Source organism: Colobus angolensis, unplaced genomic scaffold (assembly GCF_000951035.1).
Source record: "Colobus angolensis palliatus isolate OR3802 unplaced genomic scaffold, Cang.pa_1.0 Scaffold11, whole genome shotgun sequence".
Classification (NCBI taxonomy): domain Eukaryota; kingdom Metazoa; phylum Chordata; class Mammalia; order Primates; family Cercopithecidae; genus Colobus; species Colobus angolensis.
In genome coordinates this window covers 16,666,777-16,689,569 of record NW_012112030.1, presented here as the reverse complement: position 1 = coordinate 16,689,569, position 22,793 = coordinate 16,666,777, and the positions used below count along the sequence as shown (strand labels likewise).

At 37.8% G+C, this 22,793-nt stretch overlaps 1 protein-coding gene across 2 annotated transcripts in view; it reads right to left on the bottom strand.

The window, feature by feature from the left end:
- The window catches only part of PDE3A (phosphodiesterase 3A, cGMP-inhibited), a 311,702-nt gene that overhangs the window by 12,652 nt on the left and 276,257 nt on the right, over positions 1-22,793 (bottom strand). For both annotated transcript variants that reach the window (XM_011954905.1, XM_011954913.1), the window contains 5 exons: positions 18,073-18,186; positions 17,734-17,933; positions 15,775-15,978; positions 14,089-14,244; positions 11,592-11,850 (listed from right to left, as the gene is read on the bottom strand). In XM_011954905.1, coding sequence (XP_011810295.1) covers positions 11,592-11,850; positions 14,089-14,244; positions 15,775-15,978; positions 17,734-17,933; positions 18,073-18,186 — 933 coding nt within the window. The remainder of the gene's footprint in view (positions 1-11,591; positions 11,851-14,088; positions 14,245-15,774; positions 15,979-17,733; positions 17,934-18,072; positions 18,187-22,793) is intronic.

Here is a 22,793-nt window from a genome sequence, read left to right as displayed (position 1 = left end):
ATGATGAATTGATGGGTGCTGACGAGTTCATAGGTGCAGCACACCAACATGGCACAAGTATACATATGTAACAAACCTGCATGTTATGCACATGTACCCTAGAACTTAAAGTATAATAAAAATAAAAAAATAAAATAAAATAAAAAAAAGAAATACATTTTCTTTGACCAAATGATTCAGAGTTTTCAACATGGAAATATTAACAATAATTTTCACAGGATTATATCTTTTGACTGAGGAAAAATAATAAACCCAATTTAAACAGAAAAATATATAAGATATTTTAAAGAAGACTATTTAATGTCAGCATTCACTATTTAGGCTTCTAATTCCTTATTTATTTATGAATCACCTGGTATGTACCAAATGTTGTCCTCAGTTCTAGTGACCCTCTGACAGACAAGATGAATATGATGCTTGCCAGCAGCAGGCTTTTACTCTCGAGGAAAGATAGTGAACAAGCAGGTACAATTATACTGAGTCTTACGGAGTCTTTGAAAGTCAGCAGAAAGGGAGGGAAATGGCTCAGTTGGTACAATATTGTATGAAGGTGGTGGCTGGATTAGGACAGGGGTAATGAACATGAAGAAAAGTCAATAAATATGAGATATATTTGTATGGTAGGATCAACAGGACTTGGCAACTGATTAGAGGTAGGCAATTAAGAGGGAGGAATCAGAGACAACCCTGTTTTCTGACCTGAGCAGTTGAGCATGTTGGTAAGATGCACTGAGAAAGGGAAGGTTGAATGAGGAGTAGATTTGAGGGTGTATTAGTCCATTTCACACTGCTGATAAAGACATACCTGAGACTGGGTAATTTTTAAAGAAAAAAAGAGGTTTAATGGACTAAGAGTTCCACAGGGCTGGGGAGGTCTCACAAACACGGCAGAAGGCAAAAGGCATGTCTTACATGACATCAGGCCAAAAGAGAATGAGAGAGCCAAGCAAAAGAGGAAACCTCTTATAAAATCATCAGATCCATGACTTATTCACTACCAGGAGAACAGTATGGGGGAAACTGCCCTCATGATTCAAGTGTCTCCCACTGGGTCCTTTCCACAACACATGAGAGTTATTGGAGCTACAATTCAAAATTAGATTTGGGTGAGGACACGGCCAAACCATATCAGAAGAAAATGAATAGAGGTATTCTGAACATGAGGTGTCTGGAAGACCTCTAAGTAGAGAGGTAAAGTAGGCAGCTGGTAGACAGCTTAGAAGAGAGGTCTATTCTCTTCCAAGAAACCAGAATATCATGTAACTCTCAGCACCGTCATCTAAGTGACAATTTTAGACTTGAGCCAAGAGTTCAGAACTTCAGCTAAGATCCTCCCATTAGACTGAATTTCCCTGGTGTATTAGTCCATTCTCATGCTGCTATAAAAAACTGCCCAAGACTGGGTAATTTATAAAGGAAAGAGGTTTAATTGACTCACAGTTCCACAGGGCTGGAGGGGCCTCAGGAAACTTACAATCATGGTGGAAGGGGAAGCAAACATGTCCTTATTCACATGGTGGCAGGAAGAGAGAAGTGCCAAGCAAAGGGGGAAAAGCACCTTTTAACCTTTAGATCTCATAAGAACTCATTATCACAAGAACAGCATGACAATAACCACCCCCATGATTCAATTGTCTCCCATTGGGTCCCTCCCACAATGTATGGGGATTATGGAAACTACAATTCAAGATGAGATTTGGGTGGCGACATAGCCAGATCATATTATTCTGCCCCTTACCCCTCCCAAAACTAATATCCTCACATTTTAAAACACAAGCTTGCCTTTCCAAAAGTCCCCCAAAGTCTTAACCCAAAGTCCAAGTCCAAGGTCTCATCTGAGACAAGGCCAGTCATTTCTGCCTATAAACCTGCAAAATCAAAAGCAAATTAGTTACTTCCCAGACACAATGGTGGTACAGGCACTGGGTAAATACAGTAATTACAAATGGGAGAAATATGCCAAAACAAAGGGGCTAAAGACCCCGTGTAAGTCTAAAATTCAATAGGGCAGTCATTATACCTTAAAGTTCAAAAATGATCTATTTTGACTCCATGTCTCACATCCAGGCCAAACTGATGCAAGAGGTGCACTCCCACAGCCTTGGGCAGCTTTGCCCCTGTGGCTTTGCAGGGTACAGCACCTCCCCTCCAGCTGCTTTCACAGGCTGGCATTGACGACCTGTGGCTTTTCCAGGTGCACAGTGCAAGCTGTTGGTGGATCTACCATTCTGGGATCTGGAGGACAATGGCTCTCTTCTTACAGCTCCACTGGGCAGTGCACCAGTGGGAACTATGTGTGGTGGCTCCAACCCCACATTTCCCTTCCATACTGCCCTAGCAGAGGTTGTCCATGAGGGCTCTGCCCCTGTAGCAAACTTCTGCTGGAACATCCAGGCATTTCCATACATCCTCTGTAATCTAAGTGGAGGTTCTTAGACCTCAATACCTGTCTTTTGAACACCACAGACCTAACATGATGTGGAAGTTGCCATTGCTTGGGGATTGCACCCTCTGAAGCCATGAACTGAGTTGTACATTGGTCCCTTTCTGCCACAGCTGAAGCAGCTGGGACTCATGGCACCAAGTCCCTGGGCTGCACACAGCAGAGGGTCTGGGACCTGGCCTGTGAAGTCATTTTTTCCTCCTAGGCCTCTGGGTCTATGATAGGAGGGGCTGCTGCTAAGGTCTCTGACATGCCCTGGAGACATTTTCTCCATTGTCTTGGAGATGAACATTTTGCTCCTTGTTACTTATGCAAATTTTCTACAGCCGAGTTGAGTTTCTCCTAAAAAAGGGTTTTTCTTTCCTATCACATCCTCAGGCTACAAATTTTCTGAATTTTTATGCTCAGCTTCCCTCTTAAACCTAAGTTCCAATTCCAAACCATGTCTTTCTGAATACATAAAACTGAATGCTTTTAATAGCAACAAAGTCACCTCTTGAGTGCTTTGCTGCTTAGAGATGTCTTTGGCCAGATACCCTAAATCATCTCTCTCAAGTTCAAAGTTTCACAGATCTCTAGGGCTGGGGCAAAATGCCACCAGTCTCTTTGCTAAAACAAAGGGACTACAGGCCCCATGCAAGTCTAAAATTCAATAGGGCAGTCATTATACCTTAAATTTCAAAACTGATCTCCTTTGACTCCATGAATCATAGTCAGGTCAAAATGATGCAAGAGGTGTGCTCCCACAGCCTTGGGCAGCTTTGTCCCTGTGGCTTTGCAGGGTAAGCAAAGCAGGAGTGACTTCTACTCCAGTTCTCAACAAGTTCCTCATCTTCATCTGAGACCACCTCAGCCTGGACTTTATTGTCCATATCACTATCAGCATTTTGGACAGTGCCGTTCAATAAGTCTCTAGAAGTTTCAAACTTTCCCACATCTTCCTGTCTTCTGAGTCCTCTGTATTAGTCCATTTTCACGCTGCTGATAAAGATATACCCAAGATTGGGCAATTTACAAAGGAAATAATTTTATTGGACTTACAGTTTCACATGGCTGGAGAGACCTGACAATCATGGTGGAAGGCAAGGAGGAGCGTCCTATAGTCTTGGGCAGCTCTGCCCCTGTGGCTTTACAGGGTACAGCCTCCCTCCTGGCTGCTTTCATGGACTGGCATTGAGTGTCTGTGGCTTTTTCAGGCACACGGTGCAAGCTGTTGGTGGATCTACCATTCTGGGGTCTGGAGGATAGTGGCTGTCTTCTCACAGTTCCACTAGGCATTGCCCCATTAGTAACTCTGTGTGGTAGCTCTGACCCTAGACTTCCCTGCAGCTCTGCCCCTGTGGCTTTACAGGGTACAGCCTCCCTCCTGGCTGCTTTCATGGACTGGCATTGAGTGTCTGCGGCTTTTTCAGGCACACGGTGCAAGCTGTTGGTGGATCTACCATTCTGGGGTCTGGAGGATAGTGGCTGTCTTCTCACAGTTCCACTAGGCATTGCCCCATTAGTAACTCTGTGTGGTAGCTCTGACCCTAGACTTCCCTTCTGCACTGCCCTAGCAGAGGTTCTCCATGAGAGCCCCACCCCTGCAGCAAACTTCTGCCTGAACATCCAAGAATTTCCATACATCCTCTGAAATCTAGGTGGAGGTTCCCAAACCTCAATTCTTGACTTCTGTGTACTCACAGGCTCAACACCATGTGGAAGGTGCCAAGGCTTGAGGCTTCCATCCTCTCAGGAAACATCCCAAGTTGTACCTTGGCCTCTTTCAGTGACAACTGGAGCGGCTGGGATGCAGGGAACCAAGTCCCTAGGCTGCACACTGCTCGGGGACCCTGAACCCAGCCTATGAAATCACTTTTTCCTGCTAGGCCCCCAGGCCCGTGATAGGAGGGGCTGCCATGAAGACCTCTGACATATACTGGAGACATTTTCCCCATTGTCTCGGGGATTAACATTTGGCTCCTCATTACTTATGTAAATTTCTGCAGCTGGCTTGCATTTATCCTCAGAAAATGGGATTTTCTTTTCTATTGCATTGCCAGATGGTAAATTTTCTAAATTTTTATGTTCTGCTTCCCTTATAAAATGGAATGCCTTTAAGAGAAGCACCCAAGTCGCCTTTGAATGTTTTGTTGCTTAGAAATTTCTTTCACCAGATACCCTAACTCATTTCTCTCAAGTTCAAAGTTCCACCAATCTCTAGAGCAGGGGGATAATGCTGCCAGTCTCTTTGCTAAAATAGAACAAGTGTCATATTTGCTCCAGTTCTCAACAAATTCCTCATCTCCATCTGAGACCACCTCAGCCTGGGCTTTATTGTTCATATCACTATCAGCATTTTTTGTCAAAGCCATTCAACAAGTCTCTAGAAAATTCCAAACTTTCCCACATTTTCTTGTTTTCTTTTGAGCCCTCCAAACTGGTACAACCTCTTCCTGTTACCCAGTTCCAAAGTCGTTTCCACATTTGTGATTATCTTTTCAGCAGCATCCCACTCTACCAGTACCAATTTACTGTATTCGTCCATTTTCACGCATCTGACAAAGACATACCTGAGACTGGGCAATTTACAAAGGAAAGAGATTTAATGGAGAACTCACAGTTCCATGTTGCTGGGGAAGCCTCACAATCAAGGGGAAAGGAAAGGAGAAGCAAGTTGTATCTTACATGGATGGCAACATCCAAAAAGAACTTGTGCAAGGGAACTCCTCTTTTTAAAACCATTAGATCTTGTGAGACTTATTCACTATTACAAAAACAGCACAGAAAAGACTTGCCACCATGATTCAATTACCTCCCACCAGGTCCCTTCACAACACATGGGAATTCAAGATTAGATTTAGGTGGAGACACAGCCAAACCATATTACCCTCTGATCTCTAGGAAGTTCCAAACTTTCCTTCATTTTTCTGTCTTCTTCTGAGCCCTCCAAACTGTTCCAACCTCTGCCTGTTACTCTGTCCCAAAGTTGCTTCTACATTTTTGGATATCTTTATAGCAGCACCCCACTTCTGGTACCAACTTACTGTATTAGTCCATTTCACACTGCTATAAAGAACGCCCGAGACTGGGTAATTCAGAAAGAAAAGAGATTTAATTGACTCAGGGCTATGGAGGCCTCAGGAAATTATAATCATAGTGGAAGGGGAAGTAAGCATCCTTCTTCACTTGGTGGCACAGAGAAGTGCCAAGGAAAGGGGGAAAAGCCCCTTACAAAACCAGCAGATCTTGTGAGAACTCACTCACTGTCATGAGAACAGTAGCATGGGGTAACTGCCCCTATGGTTCAATTACTTCCCACCACGTCCCTCCCATGACACGTGGGGATTATGGGAACTACAATTCAAGATGAGAGTTGGGTGGGGACACAGCCAAACCATATCATCTGGTATATAGGCTTTTCTCTTTTCTTTTGTGTATACATAATATCTGTGGAGGCCTAGACTTTAGTAAAGCATTTGGTAAAAGTTTACTAAATGAGTAATTTTCTCTCTAGTTTTTGCTTCACATTTCCAGGTAAATGATGAAGTATTGATAAGTAGTAAAATAAAACCAATATGAAAAAGTGGTCTACAGGGAATCCTGATCTAATTGAGACTGCATTAAAGAGTTAATAGTTCAAGCTGGCTATGGTGGATCATGCTGTCTGTAATCTTAGCTACTTGGGAGGCTAAAGCAGGAAGATCACTTGAGGTCAGGGGTTCAAAACCAGCCTGGGAAACATAGTGAGGCCCTGTCTCTACAGAAATAAATGAAGTGAGACTGCTGTCTCTACAAAAGTAAATAAACAATTTTTAAAAAAGTACAAGTTAGCAGGAAGATCAAAAGGGATATTTGGGGCTACTTAATGAGGTAGATATGACTTACTCTGGGAGCAAGAAAAAAAAGAAGAAAAAAAGTATTAATAGCACAATAATGAAACAAAAAAAAAAAAGCCAATTTCGAAAGGTGACAAAGAAACTTGGAGGTCATCTACCAACATCTTTGTGGAAGTGCTAGTCATTCTTTTAACGGTTTTATTACAATGCACTGCAGACATTTCTTGTACTCTACAGAACAAGAAAATTAATTTTTAAAACACAGTGCAGAAAAAGGACATTAAATTATCTTGAATTAGTTTTGAACCATACAGACACAGAATGACAATTATTAAATTGAATGAGTACTGAGGGAAATGAACACAGGCAGAGTCAAAAGGAAAAAAATATATGTATGATATTCATCATTTCTGCATGAGATAGACTCAAACTAACTGGCAAATACTTTCCAGGACACTTTGGAAACAAAGATCAATTAAGCTCAGAGCTTGCCTTAAAGGAGCTTATACTCTCTGTAAGAGAGCACGCCAAGAAGACAAAAACTGAAATACAAGTGCTATATTTTATGACAGATATATTCCTGTGACCAAGATGGGCTTGCCATTTCTCTCAGTTTGACTCAATGTTAGACTTCTAGACTATAAGACCCTGACCTCCCTCTTGTCAGAGCATTTACTTTAGAAAACCTGAAACAGCAAATTATTTCTCTGTCCCTCTGGAATATAGGTAAATCTTCTCCCAGCCCGTAACTAGCTTTACAATCTTACAAAATAAAATTTAAATTTTTAAAATTTAAAAAAGATTTAAATGAAGGAAGGAAGGATGGAAGGAAAGAAGAAAGGTAGGCGAGCAGGCAGGCCTATCTCCTAGTTTCTGTGGGGAAGGAGGAGCCTAACTTTTAGTAAGTACCAATTAACAGGTGACTTAATCATACTAGCCAATGCTCCCATAATGTCCTCCAGCACTTTTCACTAGCTTACAGCAGCATTTAACAATTCTCCTGCCTTTTGCTTCAACAGAGTTCAATCTGTCTCCCCTATTACAATAGTCTTGAATAAAGCCTTCGTTGCCATTTTTAACAAATGTCTGGTGCAATTTATCTTTGATACATCAAACCACGGCAACACAAAAGACTCAAACTGTGGAAAATTAGGTATAATTTTTTTTAAAGGACCTGGTACCTGGGCTGGATGTAAGTAATGAGAATTAAATACACTGGATGAAAAGGGGCTAGCAGTATTCCAAGCAAAGTTTGAAGAACTGGGACACAGGCAAAAGTGTATGGGCCACAGGCTATGACCCCTTATATCAATTCTTCCATTTGAAAGCTTCCTAACAAGGGCAGTAGATATAATTGCAATTTAAATAAATTTGAATTCTTTCTATGAAAGTCAATAAAATACATTAATACATCAGATTTTTTTAAAGCAAATTAAAAATTACTCTTCTACCTCTACTTGTCTATTTCTACTTTGTTTTTGTTATAAATCAAATTCTGTTGAGAAATTTTTAAATGTTAATATACTTTTTAACCTAATCGTTTGAATCAAGAGAGTTGCAGAGGACCCCTGTGGGATGGACAGCTTTGAATCACGGTTGCAGCAAACACTCTTCAGTTCAAGGTGATTATTTCATCTTCAAGTTATACACATTGATGGAAGTGCATTCATAGTGAAGAAGCTAACAAAAGCTCAATTTTCCTCTTTTTCCCTTCCAGGGCAGTCCTCCTGAGAGCAGCCGTCCTCTTATTAATACTGTTAAATGTTAGCAATAAACCTCTCTGGAATTATACTGAATAAGAAGGTGACGTAGAAGAAAGTTTGTACCAAATAAATTTGCGTAGATTAGAGTCCGCAGGTGGTCTAAAACATGCCTGTATTGGGAGCCAAATTGTTCAGTACTGGAACCTTTTGAAAGGAGAACAAAGAGCCTTTCATTGCTCAAATTCTAAATGCAGCTTAGTACTTCATTAGAAACCTCTTAGTTCGCTGTAGGAATCTTTCAGATTTAATTATAAGGTGGGATAAAAACCTTCTTTTCCTAAGATAGCATATTCAATCATTTTATTCTGTTTTCCTGGGACATCTCCAAGTTTTACAAGCTACAGAACTTATCTGTGCATATTTATTTTTTTCTGAAACCTAAGTATTAGGCAAAGTCAAGGTAACCATTTTAGCCAATATGAATTCTGAAATTAAAATTACTAAGAGCCAAAAGCATTGAAGTTAAAAATTAAGAAACCTAGGTTCCCTTTCTGGTTCTACAACCTTGCGATGTTATTTAAATTTCTTAGTTTAATCTTTTGTAAAGTGAGGCAGCTAAACTGATAAGCATCGATTCCCCCTTCGTTTCTAAAGTACCGTTACTCTATGTGGCCAATATTTAGTAAATACTAACATTGCTCCATATTTACCATTTTCTTGGTTGTAAAGAAATACTTTAAAGATATTATTTCCAAAGCTACATATCAAATCATTGTGGGTGGGATATTTTTAAATTGTAATATAGTGTGGTCAGTTAACTTTTGGAAGGCGTGAGCAAACAGAACCCCAAAACCTCTCATTCCTGCTTTAGTGAACTTGATAAAAATGGGAAGGTATGACAACCCAGCCCTTCAGAACAGAAAGAAATGCAGTATGTGGTTGTAGCATTTGCTGCTAAAGGCTAGGTTGACAAGTTGAGCCTGTCAAATCTTCTGGCCTGGGTCCTTCAATTCCCAATGCCTGGATCTATGTGTCTGTATTTTCCATGCATTTGAGTTCAAATAGCAGGAAGTCAGGGCCCCTGGGAACAAAGCTTTTCCAGAGGCTAAGCCGACAATACCTTCATTCAGTGGAAAAACTGTCCTATTCTTAGGAAGACAGCAAACTACCTGGCTCTTTGAAATGAAAACAAATAAAAAGAGAAAACTAATACATGTTTATTGAGTGAAAAAAATGAATGAATAACCCATGAAATCCAAGTCTTGGTTTCTAGCTCTGAATCCCAAGATCAGTACAAACTTTCTAATGGAAGTCTTTTTATTTGCATCGGATAAATAAAATATAATTACTCTGACAGTAGCATATTGAAGAAAAACAACTTTTATTTTCCCCCATTCTACAAAAAATAATTAACAGGCCAGATCTGACCTAAAGCTCAATTTGCAAAATTCTACCTCATAAGTTCATAATTGATAATGACTTCTTTATGTTTGCTTATGTGTGCCTACAACAAGGTGCTTATATGAGAGTAAAATGGATCAGTATAAGGTTAATCTGCTTACAAGATGGTTGGAATGAACCAAGTTGTGCATTATCCTGACTGTGATAAAAATAGGCACAAAATGATCAGAATGTCTTTCATTGGTTGTATTTTTGGTAAGAACTTTAAGAATATTAAGATGGTACTTTATCTGTAAAGGTAAACAGAAATCACATACTATGTTCTTACAAACACAGGAACAGTATTTGTGTAATGTCATTGTAAGGGTCATGGATTTTTACTAATTATGCTATTAGTCACTGTTTGTTTCATGACAGGATAAATAGGAGAGTAGCTTTAGAGGCATAAATAAAAAGGATTTTATCATCGATTAAGCTAAATAGGTTAGACTGGCCACATGATACCCTCTAGCCAATTACCAGATGTGATAAGTTGTCACTGTCACTGTTGCTACTGCCCTGGTCCAAAGTCACAGTCATCTCTCACTTGGATAATTTCAACTTTCTCCTAACTGATCCCCCTATGTCTATCCTTGCTCCCTTCCCAAGCCCAAGCATATTCTAAATAGAGCAGCTGAAGCAGTCCAGTTAAAATGTAAGTTAAGTCTACTAACGCTTCTGTTCAAAACCACTGACGATTTCCCATCTTACTCAAGAGTAAACGCCACAACTCTTACCGTGACCTATAGAGTCCTATATTCCAAGCTCGTCCAGGCTGACTTATTTGTTGTTGTTGTTCTTCTGTGTTGTTTTGTTTTAGGCTTTCAGCACCTGAAACCATGGTTTTTAGTTTCTGTCTCTAGTGATAAGCAGAACAGAGGGATGAGGAAGGGACTTTACTGGCCCAGCCAGAAACAGAAACTAAGAACCCATGACTGTATTCTCTCCCTTGGACAGCTTGGTTCCCGACTGCCTCTGTCCTGCTGCTCCGGCTATCCCAGTTCTCCTGCTGTTCCCTGAATACCCCACCCAATGTACACCTCCGGACGTCTGCACAGGTTGCTTTCTCCTCTCTTTGGAATCCTCTTTCCACATACAGCCCCAGGGAGCACTCCCTTACTTCTTGCAGGTCTTTTCTTTTTATTTTTACAATCTTTCCCTTGTTTACATCTTTCCTATCACTGGTTATCTTACCTAAAATTTTAACCTATCTCTATAATATTTTATATCTCCCTCCTTTTATTTTTACTCTCATATTTCTCAGTATTTATCACTACAGTAAATAATACTGTATCTAACACACTATAGATATACTCACTTGTTTTGCTTATTATCTACTGATCCCACTAGAATGTATTTCTATGAGGGCAAGGAATTTTTTTTTTTTTTTTGTCTTTTTTCCCCACAGCTCTATCTCTAGTACCTAGAAGGATGCCTGACACAGAGCAGGTGCTCAATAAATGTCTGTTGAATGAACAAATGAATATTACCGCCTATCTCTTCACATGGAGTTCCTCTAACCAAGCCAATAAAAACCTATGATTGGTCTTCACGGTAACTGAAACTCTTTCACTTTTAAATCACTAAGATAACCTGAAGCAGCGGGGCATGGAGGCTCACGCTTGTAATCCCAGTACTTTGGGAGGTCAAGACTGGTGGATCACAAGGTCAGAAGATCGAGACCATTGGGCTAACATGGTGAAACCTCGTCTCTACTAAGAATACAAAAAAAAATACCTGAGTGTAGTGTCGGGCACCTGTAGTCGCAGCTACTTGGGAGGCTGAGGCAGGAGAACGGCATGAACCCGGGAGGTGGAGCTTGCAGTGAGCCGAGATGGCGCCACTGCACTCCAGCCTGGGCGACAGAGCGAGACTCCATCTCACAAAAAAAAAAACCGAAAAAAAACCCAAAAAGCAGATACCCTGAAGAATAGGCTTCAAATCCTTTTTTTTTTTTTTTTAACTTCATGATGGAGAAGATATCTTTGTATCATACGTGTTATCATTATAGATTCCATAGTCTGGAATTTCTATTATTATGATATTGGGGAAGGGAGCTACCCGTAATCAAACTTGGCAAATGATGTGTAGACCTGGAGTATTGTATTTCATGAGAAGCATAACATTCATCTAAAGTAAGAAAGCAATCCCAAGGAAAACACATTAGAACTAGGTTTTAGAACTTACTTGGAGATTCATTATTTTCACAGGTTTCCTCTTCATTTGGTGCTGCTGCTTCTTCCTCCTCTTCTTCTGGGTCATCGGTATCTCCTGACTCATCACTGTCTTCCACCCATTTTCCTGGCATTAGTCCGGCTGAATCATAGGAGTTGCACAGAGGCCCCACAATGTGAGAGATGAAGGATTCCTGAAGGTTGGCCAGCTGAGGAGCAGAACGATCCATGAAGGGGCTTATGGGTAACCCAAGGCTGGCCTCTTCATCGCCCTGGAAATAAAATACAAGCGAAGTCAACATTCACCTGGTGTCTGAAATTTGTAAATATGCAAAACCCCAGACATTAATGCACAAATTTCTTTACTTGACTGCTAAAGGATCCTACCTCAATTGCTAAGATTCCTAGAGAAACACTGTTGCTAATGAGTACTTTTGTGATCTTGAGGTTTTTGATTTTTATCAAGGAGAAATACAGAAAGTCTAAATTCTAATGTATAAGTAGATGATATTTTTATCACACAAGTCAGTGTTTCATATAATGCATTTATATGAAATGCAATGGTGAGGTTGGGCGCGGTGGCTCACGCCTGTAATCCCAGCACTTTGGGATTACACAAGGTCAGGAGTTCGAGACCAGCCTGGCCAACATGGTGAAACCCCACCTCTATTAAAAATACAAAAAATTAGCGGGGCATAGTGGCAGGCACCTGTAATCCCAGCTACTCGGGCGGGTGAGGCAGGAGAATGGCTTGAACCCAGGAGGTGGAGGTTGCAGTGAGCTGAGATCGTGCCACTGCACTCCAGAGTGACAGAGTGAGACTCTGTCTCAAAAAAAAAAAAAAAAAAAAAAATGCAATAGTGAGAACAATTCTTTAAAAAATATATAAGTGTAGACTATTTTCCTTTTTTGCTCTGACTTCCAGAAAGCTTTAAAGAATTTATTGCTCAATTCAAGGGGTTACCTTATCCCAGATTTTGTTTGAATTTTTAATGTACCTCCTATGATTGTGCGGTTTCTGATATTCTTATTTATCTATATGTTTAATAATATTACCGTACAAATGTTTTATTTTGAAGTGCTTCAAATGTTTCTGAGGAAAACAGGGAGATTTTTAGCCAGCAGTTATCTAGCAAAATTAAAAATATCTCAAAATATCAGCAACAATTACGCCTAAGAAGTGGTATTATTATACATGAATTTTCCCTTTAATTTACATTTTTCTGCATTTCCATATTTCAGGAATGATTATGAATTAATCCCATTCTTAGGAAGGGCAATACATTATTTTTAAAAAACACAAACCTTTCATTCTATATATGAATCCTACCTATAGTAACCATAAAATTTCATTCTAATCTCTGTTTAAATATGTCCAATGACAGTCAATTTACTACCATTAATAAGGTGTCTCAGCCTATTTTTGGACAGCTTTAGCAATATAAATTTCTTTCCGACATTGACCTGAACTCTACCTCCCAATAACTTCTATAGACTGGTACATTCATACCTTTTTTAGGGCAGTAGAGAGGGATCTAACTTTTTTTATGAATCAGATCCTGTGCTAAGTATGTTACATAATTTATCTTCTTTAATCTCCACAGCAATGTTATGATTAACCTATTTCTAAATTAGCATGTCACTCCTTTAAATATCTGAAGACAGTTATATTTCCCCAAGAGTAAATATCTTCATTTTTTTCACGTGCTTTTCTGTCACTTATTCCTGTCCTTTATGCATGCTCCTTCACCTCCACATTATTTTTAAGAGTGGTTCACAGTACCAAACAGGAAGGTTCAAGTGCATTCTGACTGGTGTAGGCTAATGTCAGAAGGATCAATCCCAGCTTATGTAATTGTGGTAGCTTTTTGAGTAGTCTGTTAACTCTCACGTTATCATGTCAAATGAAATGCCTATTTCTTTTTAGCTTTTTCATATAATGCTGTTAATAATTTTTTTACAAAAGTGAAGTTAATCTAATATGCAGATACATTTGAACTACCATATACATATACATATAAACAATTCCATATATGTTTAAACTACCTTCTATGATAATAAAGAATTTTTTAGGAAAGTAAGTGAAATTAATGTGATATGCATATACATTTAAACTATCATATACATATAAGCTACTCCATATACATTTAAACTATCATATACATATAAGCTACTCCATATACATTTAAACTACCTTCTATGATAATAAATACATCTATAAAAGAGCAGTATTTCAAGGATCTTCTTAACGTCTCACTTCCACTATCTCAGTATCTTCTTCCCCCCAGATGCTTGCAAATAACTTTATCATAGAGTTCTACGATTATATTTTAGTCCAATTTTTACACATGTCACTTTTTATCTCCTGATCAAAATTGACCAGTGCATTTTCTGATAAAAATATGAATATAAAATAGAGTGATTATACTTTCATAGCCATTAGAAGCTTTCAGCAATTCATGAGCAACCTGTAAGTATAGATTAAGCTATATGAAACAGTTGTCAGTTACCTGTTCATAAAATTCATTGACAATACCATCTGTCCACTGAAGATGGAGTTCTTTACATTTAGCTGGACCATTGATATCAGCCAACTTTATACACATTTGACAAACCAGTAGACGATCATTTTCATTGGTCCAATCTATTCCAACATCATCATTTACCTATTTGAGAGACAAAGTTAAAATATGTTTTGCTTTGATAAAAACAAAAGTTGAACAGAAAACAATAGAACATTTATTGTCTTCATATTATACAGGAATCATAATACCAAATAATTGGGAACCTCTAGCTACTTAAAAATGTTATTGGCCTGTGTAAATTAATGGTAAAAAAAAGTTCATGAAAAAGTAACATAATGAATTATGGATAAAATAATAATAATGGGCGACAGGGTGAGTGTAGTCAAAAATAATTTAATTATACATTTTAAAATAACTAAAAGAGTATAACTGGATTGTTTGTAACACAATGGATAAATATTTGAGGTGATAGATACCCCATTTACTCTGTTGTGATTATTATACATTATATGAATTTATTAATGTAACCCATAAATATATACACCTACTATGTACCTACAAAAATGAAAATTTAAAAAATAGTTCATTATTGAATTAGCAACAAATGCTTTTTAAAACTGGCATATATAATCAAAAAAAATTTTCTTTTTTTGAGACAGAGTCTTGCTCTGTCTCTTAGGCTGGAGTGTCATGGTGCAGTCTTGGCTCACTGCAACCTCCGCCTCCCAGGTTCAAGCAATCTTCCTGCCTCAGCCCCCCAAGTAGGTAGGACTACAGGTGTGCGCCACCACCCCTGGCCAATTTTTGTACTTTCAGTAGGGATGGTGTTTCGCCATATTAGCCAGACTGGTCTCGAACTCCTGGCCTCAAGTGATCCACCCACCTTGGCCTCCCAAAGTGTTGAGATGACAGGCGTGAGCCATTGCGCTTGGCCTTATTATCAATGACTATTAAAATAATATAGTTACAGTTCATAAAAAATTGTCATAACTTAATATTTGGGCATTTACTTTTGAGGTATAAAATTGTGCTTCAAGATTTTGATCTGTACAGTTGCCAGATAATTTATATAAATATACCACAGAGATGAGAACAAATTAAATCAATCAAAAACCACAACGACAGAATGTGTTATTTCTCTGTGGTACAAAGCATAATCCATAGAGACAGCATCTCAGCTTCTTGGGCATCTAGATTCAGATCAACACCTATATGTCTGCTTCTGGTTAACCATTTTATTGTATTCCATTTTCACATTTGACATATGAGAGTTGATAGTAACATGTTTTGTTCAACAGTTTACTTCCACGCTATCTTTCAATGTGTCTATAAAATGAAGACTGGTGTGGCTAGGCATGGTGCCTCACGCCTGTAATCCCAGCACTTTGGGAGGCCAAGGCAGGCAGATCACGAGGTCAGGAGTTTGAGATCAGCCTGGCCAACATGGTGGAACTCCATCTCCACTGAAAAAAAAAAAAATACAAAAATTAGCCAGGTGTGGCGGCATGAGCCTGTAATCCCAGCTACTTGGCAGGCTGAGGCAGGAGAATCACTTGAACCCAGGAGGCGGAGGTTGCACCGAGCCAAGTTTGTGCCACTGCACTCCAGCCCGGGCAACAGAGCAAGACTTTGTCTCAAAAAAAAAAAGAAGACTGGTACAGCTCTATTTACCTTGCCATTAAATTTGGCTACGAAGTCAAAGTGTTTCTTCAGGTCAGTGGCCAAAATTGCTTCAATGACAAGGAAACGGAAATGCTTAAATTCCACATGGTCAAGGTTAACTAAGAAGTTATACTCTGGCCGGGACATGAAAAGATTCCATGCAGCAGCTGCGTGATGATTCTCCAAAACTGAACGATCGTTATATAGCACCGCCTAGGAAAATAAGAGAGTTAAGAATTTAACTTTTTAAGAAAAAAAATCACAAAAATCATGAGATTATGCAATGCTTTTGAAATTGCTTTTTATTCATACAACAAAGAAATGTAATCACGTGACTCCTGCTTATTAAGAATCACTTATTACTGTACAATGACTCTATTTTTTTCTTGATTAAATTTACCTTTTTAGTAAGATAAATTCCTTTCCTTGAAAACTTAGTCCAAACTCTTGTGAGGGGGCACTAGCCTGTTTTAATAGATTTTTTTTTTAAAGATTTTTTTTCTTTAGATTTCTTTGTAGGGTACAGGAATTTAAACATAAAAAATATATACAAATAGAAAAGAAAGTGGAGGGAGGAAGAAAATAATTACATTTACATATATATGTAAATAAATATATATATATATGATAAATAATTATACCAATGCTACAATACCTCAAGAGGTAACTAGGCTACTTTCTATATCTGGCATAAGCACACCTCCTCTTAAACACATATAGCTATTAAAGATGAATGGAATCCCCAAAATGCTTATGATTTAAAACATTCTCACTCCACTCTACAGGAAATATCACCTTTTATCAAGTATTTGAAGACATAAAATGACATTTACTTGTTTGAAATTATCTAATAATGCAGAAAGAAATTTTATTAGATAATTTTTTTAAAAGGAAAGCTGCCTACAAAATGCCTGAACACTAGTGTGCAAGATGGCCTATGGAGAAATAAAAAGACATAGGATACAAAGAAGACACTAAGCACTGAATATTAATACAGAGGTATATAAAAATGTAGATGTGTAAAAACATCTGAACGGCAAATTATCCTGGCCAGTGGATTTTTGTCTATATTTAGAAAAAACAATTTTGGTGTATGAAAGACAAGTGGAAAGAAGGTAGACAGTCAAGAAAAAAATTACCAGATAATTTTTATTGTATATAGATTCAAGAAAAACTATAGAACAGTCCATAAGATCAGCTATGGAAATGGATAGCAGTGGAATAGAACATAAGAGGCAAAGAAGAAAACAGAAAAGTCAATATCGAATGAAACTGGTCTCTAGATCTTGTAGAAGAGAGGATCTCAGAATGTTTAGTAACTTGGGTTCAGCTAAGTAAATAAATTAGGGGCTAAATCTGATTGTATAAATGGGTATGTCTAGATAATTAGTGATGATTTTTTTTACTTAGATGGAACTATACACCAAGATGAACTTTAAATTTATTCACTGTTTTTGGAATCTATGTTTAGGCAAAAAAAAAAAAAAAAAAAAATTCCTCCAATGAAATAAATTGATGTTAAAATCCTACCAACCTATAGATACATCATAAGAATCATAATCATTATAATGAATATATTTCAAAGGAATGGTATTTATATACAAAGAAACCTTACATTCTTAAAAGTCCAAGAAATACTTGGTTCTCTAATCTTTTCAGAAAGGGGATTTTGTATAGGTTGTCTTTTGTTTGTTGAAGAGGTCCGTTAACACGAATTCAAGTAGGTTTTCTTCCTAGGAAGAAAACTGAGAAATGATTCCCACAGATAATAAAATTGTATACCTGCTATTAGAATCTTGGAAGAATCCATGGTTTCTTTTCAGAATTAGCATGGTCTCTGAGAATTTTAACGTGAGACTATATATAGTTCGGCTTATATTAACTTGGGGCCTATTATAAATCATACTCAACTTCACTTTCTTGAGAAATCTTTAAATTAGTTCTCCCAACCAAAATCTAAAGATTTACCTGAGGAGCACTAGTTGCAACCAGGAAAGCATTAGTCCTTCCTGGGTGATCATAATCGTGCATGGCTGCAGCCACATACAGTGCCATCAACTCTAAGGCAGGGATATTCCCAGACAGACATCCGTATTTATCATCTGTCACATTATACGTTTTTGAGAATACATATCCCATATGTCCATGTGTAAATCCACTGTCAGAATCTGAGAAGAGAAAATGAGAGTCAAAGAAATTTTTTTAAAAGTATTAAACTGACATCATTTGTCTTGACTTCCTTTTTTTTGAAAAAAACACCCTTGTTCCCATCTCTCATAAGTCAGTGCAGATTCACTTCATACATACCTGAATCACTGGTTGAACCATGATCACTAATCACAGTTGAGAGGCCTGGAATAGGCTGTGTAGTAAGATACCAAACAGCATGTAAAACATCAGTGGCATGGATTCTGTTATGATCTGTAACCAGTGAATAGGAACAGTCATCAATTTACGAACTTTGGGGTCCAAGAACTAAGAGTGCCATCTACTGGATAAACAGTTTAGTTCTAACATTTTACTATTTCCATGAAAGTCGGCCAAACTTTCTAGGACAAATGCTCTTTGATTACTCTTCCATAACTTTATAACATCCATAGTAACAAGAAAAAAAACAACAACCCTACTTGTAACATTTATTATGTATGCAGGTATCTGAAGTAGAAAAATCTGTGTCAATAGTTGACTAGAAACTACGTATACAGGAAACACACTGTGTGAAACAGTGTAATATTTACTCCGGTACTTATTTTCATGCTCCTGCATAAAACTATGCAGAGAACAAGAATAAATGTAATAGCTATGACATACTTCAACTAAATCAGACAGAATATTTCATCTCTGATCAATGGTACTCAAAAATAATCTGGGAATAGAACATAATACCATTTCTCTGTATCGATCTTAAAGCACTGCAGTAAAATATCTTCTATATGTAGATTTCATCCACAAGCAAAATTCAAAGCCACAATCAATTATATTCTCTGATCTAGACATTCTAATTTCAGAATAAAGTTCTAAGAAATACCTAAAAAGAAAAACAAAAGCCTCTTTGTATAGTAATGAAGGAAGCTAAGCCATTTAGAAGAGTTAAAACCTATGGGAAAACCAGATTCACTAGTCATAATGTCATCAAGGGAAGGGGGTCGTACTCCACATGTGCAATTCAACTTCTTTCAAACCATAATCACATGCCCAGTGTGCTCTTGGCTCACCTCCCTTTTCTGTGCAATTCTTCCAAGTTTTCCGTTTGTTTATCAGACCCCTTATAATACTTCACTGATTAGTATGCTTTATTCTAAATATACTAACTTCACATATTGTATTTCTGCCAACCAACCATGATATTGTTTCCTTCTCTAGTATAATAGATTACAGTTCTGCATAATACTTAACATAAGGAGAAGAGAGAAACAGGAGAGAACTAGAATGACAAGGAGAATATGAGAGAAACACCTATTCCCTAGTCAGAGAAGAAAGAGGAAACCTATGGTCAATGTGGCAATTGTAGCACCCGGGTAGGTGTTAACTTTCTGGCAGCCATTAGGAATCAGTCTTTAAGTGACAATATGCAGCTAAATCTTAGGTAAACACCCTAGAAATTCAGTGGAGAGGCCTGGATGTGGGTTTGAAAATATCTCATCAGAAGAGCTTCAAGAAACTCAACTCCAGCCGGGCACAGTGGCTCATGCCTATAATTCCAGTACTTTGGGAGGCCGAGGTAGGTGAATCATTTGAAGTCAGGAGTTCAAGTTCAGCCTGGCCAACATGGCGAAACCCCGTCTCTACTAAAAATACAAAAATTAGCCGAGCATGGTGGCAGGCACCTGTAATCCCAGCTACTCAGGAGGCTGAGGCAGGAGAACTGCTTGAACCTGGGAGGTGGAGGTTGCAGTCAGCTGAGACTGCATCACTGCACTCCAGCCTGGGTGAAAGAGTAAAAGAAGAAGAAGCAGAAGAAGAAGAAGCAGAAGGAGAAGCAGAAGGAGAAGGAGAAGAAGGAGAAGGAGAAGGAGGAGGAGAAGGAGGAGGAGAAGGAGAAGGAGAAGGAGAAGGAGAAGGAGAAGGAGAAGGAGACTCAAATCCTAGTCTTCTGAGGAGAAAACAGCAAAACTTGTATACCTATGTCAATCATAAATATGAATATCAATATTATATGATAATTAAAAGAACAATTTTATTAAGATTGGCATCTATATCCCTGAGTATAGACCATCTCAAGTGATATAAGCCCATTACATTTACAAATAATTCACAGGCAACACAATTACAATCATATTTTATGTCTGTACTTGGGCTATTTATGAAATTGATCATACTAGAATTTTCTGGATTTGGAACAGGTATGGTTTTACCTCTGCTATAATATTTATTATTCATGCTAACTTGGGTGAGTTACTTAAAATCCACTTCCTTATCTTAAAAATAAGATATAGTAAAAAGTCTCATTTCTTTATCTTAAAAATATGCGAATAATATTACAGATTCATAGTACAATTGTGACAATTACAGAAGGAAATAGATTTTAAAGGGCCTGATACATGGTGAGTTTGTAATTTGTGTAAACATTATTCATGTAAAATAAATTGCTGCTACAGAACAAGATAAAAGTAGTATAGATCACCAGCTTTCTCCCAGAGTCAATGCTGGATTTGTAAGAATAAAATAAAGTATCTTCTACCTCCAGCGGTAGAAGATAGTAATGACCTGGTATGGTAGGAAAATGGCAGTCTGGGAGTAGGGTTCCACTTTTGGGATATATGTTGGAAGCCAGCTTCTTAGTTAAATTATCTTCTCCTGTTGCAAGCTGGGAAGATTACTATATGCCAGTAGTTATTATTATTGCAAGTCAGAGAAACCTGTGCATGAGCATAGCGGTACAGAGGTGGATGGGGGGCAGTATCATAGTGTTGGCAGAGCCTGTTTGGGGTAAGGAATCGATAATATCTATTCCAGGTGAACTCGCAGCTTTTGAGCTCTAATCCTCCCCGCCCTGTCCCCCACCCCAAGGCCCAGGCCCAGAAAACTTTATAGGTAGTGCTTTTTTTTTAAAAAAAGACAAACTTTCAACAAGCAATCAATCCTAAGTAAATAATCTAGTGCTGAAAATATAAGCAGAAAAGCTGCCAAACTCATTTTATGAGACTGGTACAATCTCGATTTAAAAACTAGGTAAAGACAGTATATATATTTAAAAGGTTCCTTTTGCTTTCGAGTACAGGTTTAAAAGTACTAAAAAAAAAAAATCGCTAAACAAATCTACCTGCTTATTTAAATATATACATCTAGTTGTATGTGTGTATGTGTAGGAGAATAACACCATCATCAATCACTTAGATTGAAGAATAGAAAACCATCTGTCCTGTTAGCAGTCAATAACATGTTTATTAATCAAATATTCACTTAGCATGTACTCGGTATTATGCCAAGTGCTGGCATCTCCATTGTTCTTGTCATTAATTCTCTGGTAACCCAACCCAGGAATAAAGACACCCAGGAAAGAAGCTAGCAAGGTCAATGTAAGTTACTGACAGGTTTCTATGTGATACATAAAAATGCTCAAAGATTACTCTTCTTGTTCTGGACAGGGTAGGCAACTGAGAAGGATAAGAAATGTTATCAGAGCTACCCTATTATCAGAGTTATCAGAGCTATTTTATCCTTAATATCATCATACCTCTTCCTTCATCTCTGCATTTTGGACAAGCCTTCTCGATGACGCCTTCACTCACGTGGCAACCCCCTCGCCCTCTTTAATAACATATAGACGTACATGCATACACTAGCACATGGTACACCCTACCTCTTTCCCAGAGTCCGCCCATCTCCCTCTTCCGTCTTGATACACTTGGTTTCTCAACTTTCTCCTTTTCCCTCAAGCACAGAGTTGAAGTGAGCTGGTGTGGAGGGTTGGAGTTGTATGTAAATTCACAGATTTTAAGATCCAAATTTATATAATTTTTATTTAAAATTTCGTCTATGCTCCTATGCACCATAGGGTAAGCGGAAGTAGTAAAGAATAGAGGTAACACTTCGAATATTTTGTTTTCTCTTGGAATATAGTTAATACTCAGGTAGTTCTGCCCCTCTAGCATGTACCATGTCACTTCAATATCTAGCTTTAAAATCAGTGGGCACATCATGTACAGCTTAATTGAACTGAACTAAATGTGGGTTGAGCAGGACTATTCTCATTGCTGCCATGAAATAGCTACACGATCACAGGTACTTCTGAGGCATTCTCCCCATTCCTTAAACTTAAATCAGAATGAGAGGTGTTAGGAAGAATATACTTTAGAGAAGAAACTCTTCGAAAATAAAAAAACTACCATCAAAAATAACTGGATTGATGAATGAATACAAATGGATTTTTGTTTAATAAGCAAAATGCCCAATTGAAAGGGACTATGAATGACACCAAACATTATTTATCTCCTTATGCAATTGGGTATTTATCACACATTAATTTATCCTAAGTTTGACTGAACAAATATATTTTGATCACATTTATATTATTGAGTTGACCGTATTTCTTGTCTTGCTGTTGCTACTAACAAGAAATTTCTTTATTTAACTTTCCCTTTAAATCTAGATTCTTCAATTTTTGTCAGGATTCTAATTACAAATTTAAAAGCTTTCCTACTTACCCTCTTCTCTTGAAAACTGTTAAAGGTACGCTTAGAACTATAATAAGAAATTTAGTTTCAAATATTAGCACACATTATCATATTAAAGTTAATCCAACCCCATTTTAACTTTGGTTCCTCTTACGCTTCTTTTCAACTAAGGATTTATTTAGATAGAACCATTAGAAATATAGTCCAAAGTAAATATTAAAATAAGTAGGTACACAGCAAAGTTCTGTACATGCTAATTATAACTAATAAGTGAAGCTTTTAATAAATATTCATATTAATTTACAGTCTCAGCCCATATTAAACATTATTAGTTAAAAGTGATCACAAATGAAGCTAGAGCTTTCCTGTGAAAAGATGTAAATAAATTCCCTTTATGGAGAGTATCCGGGA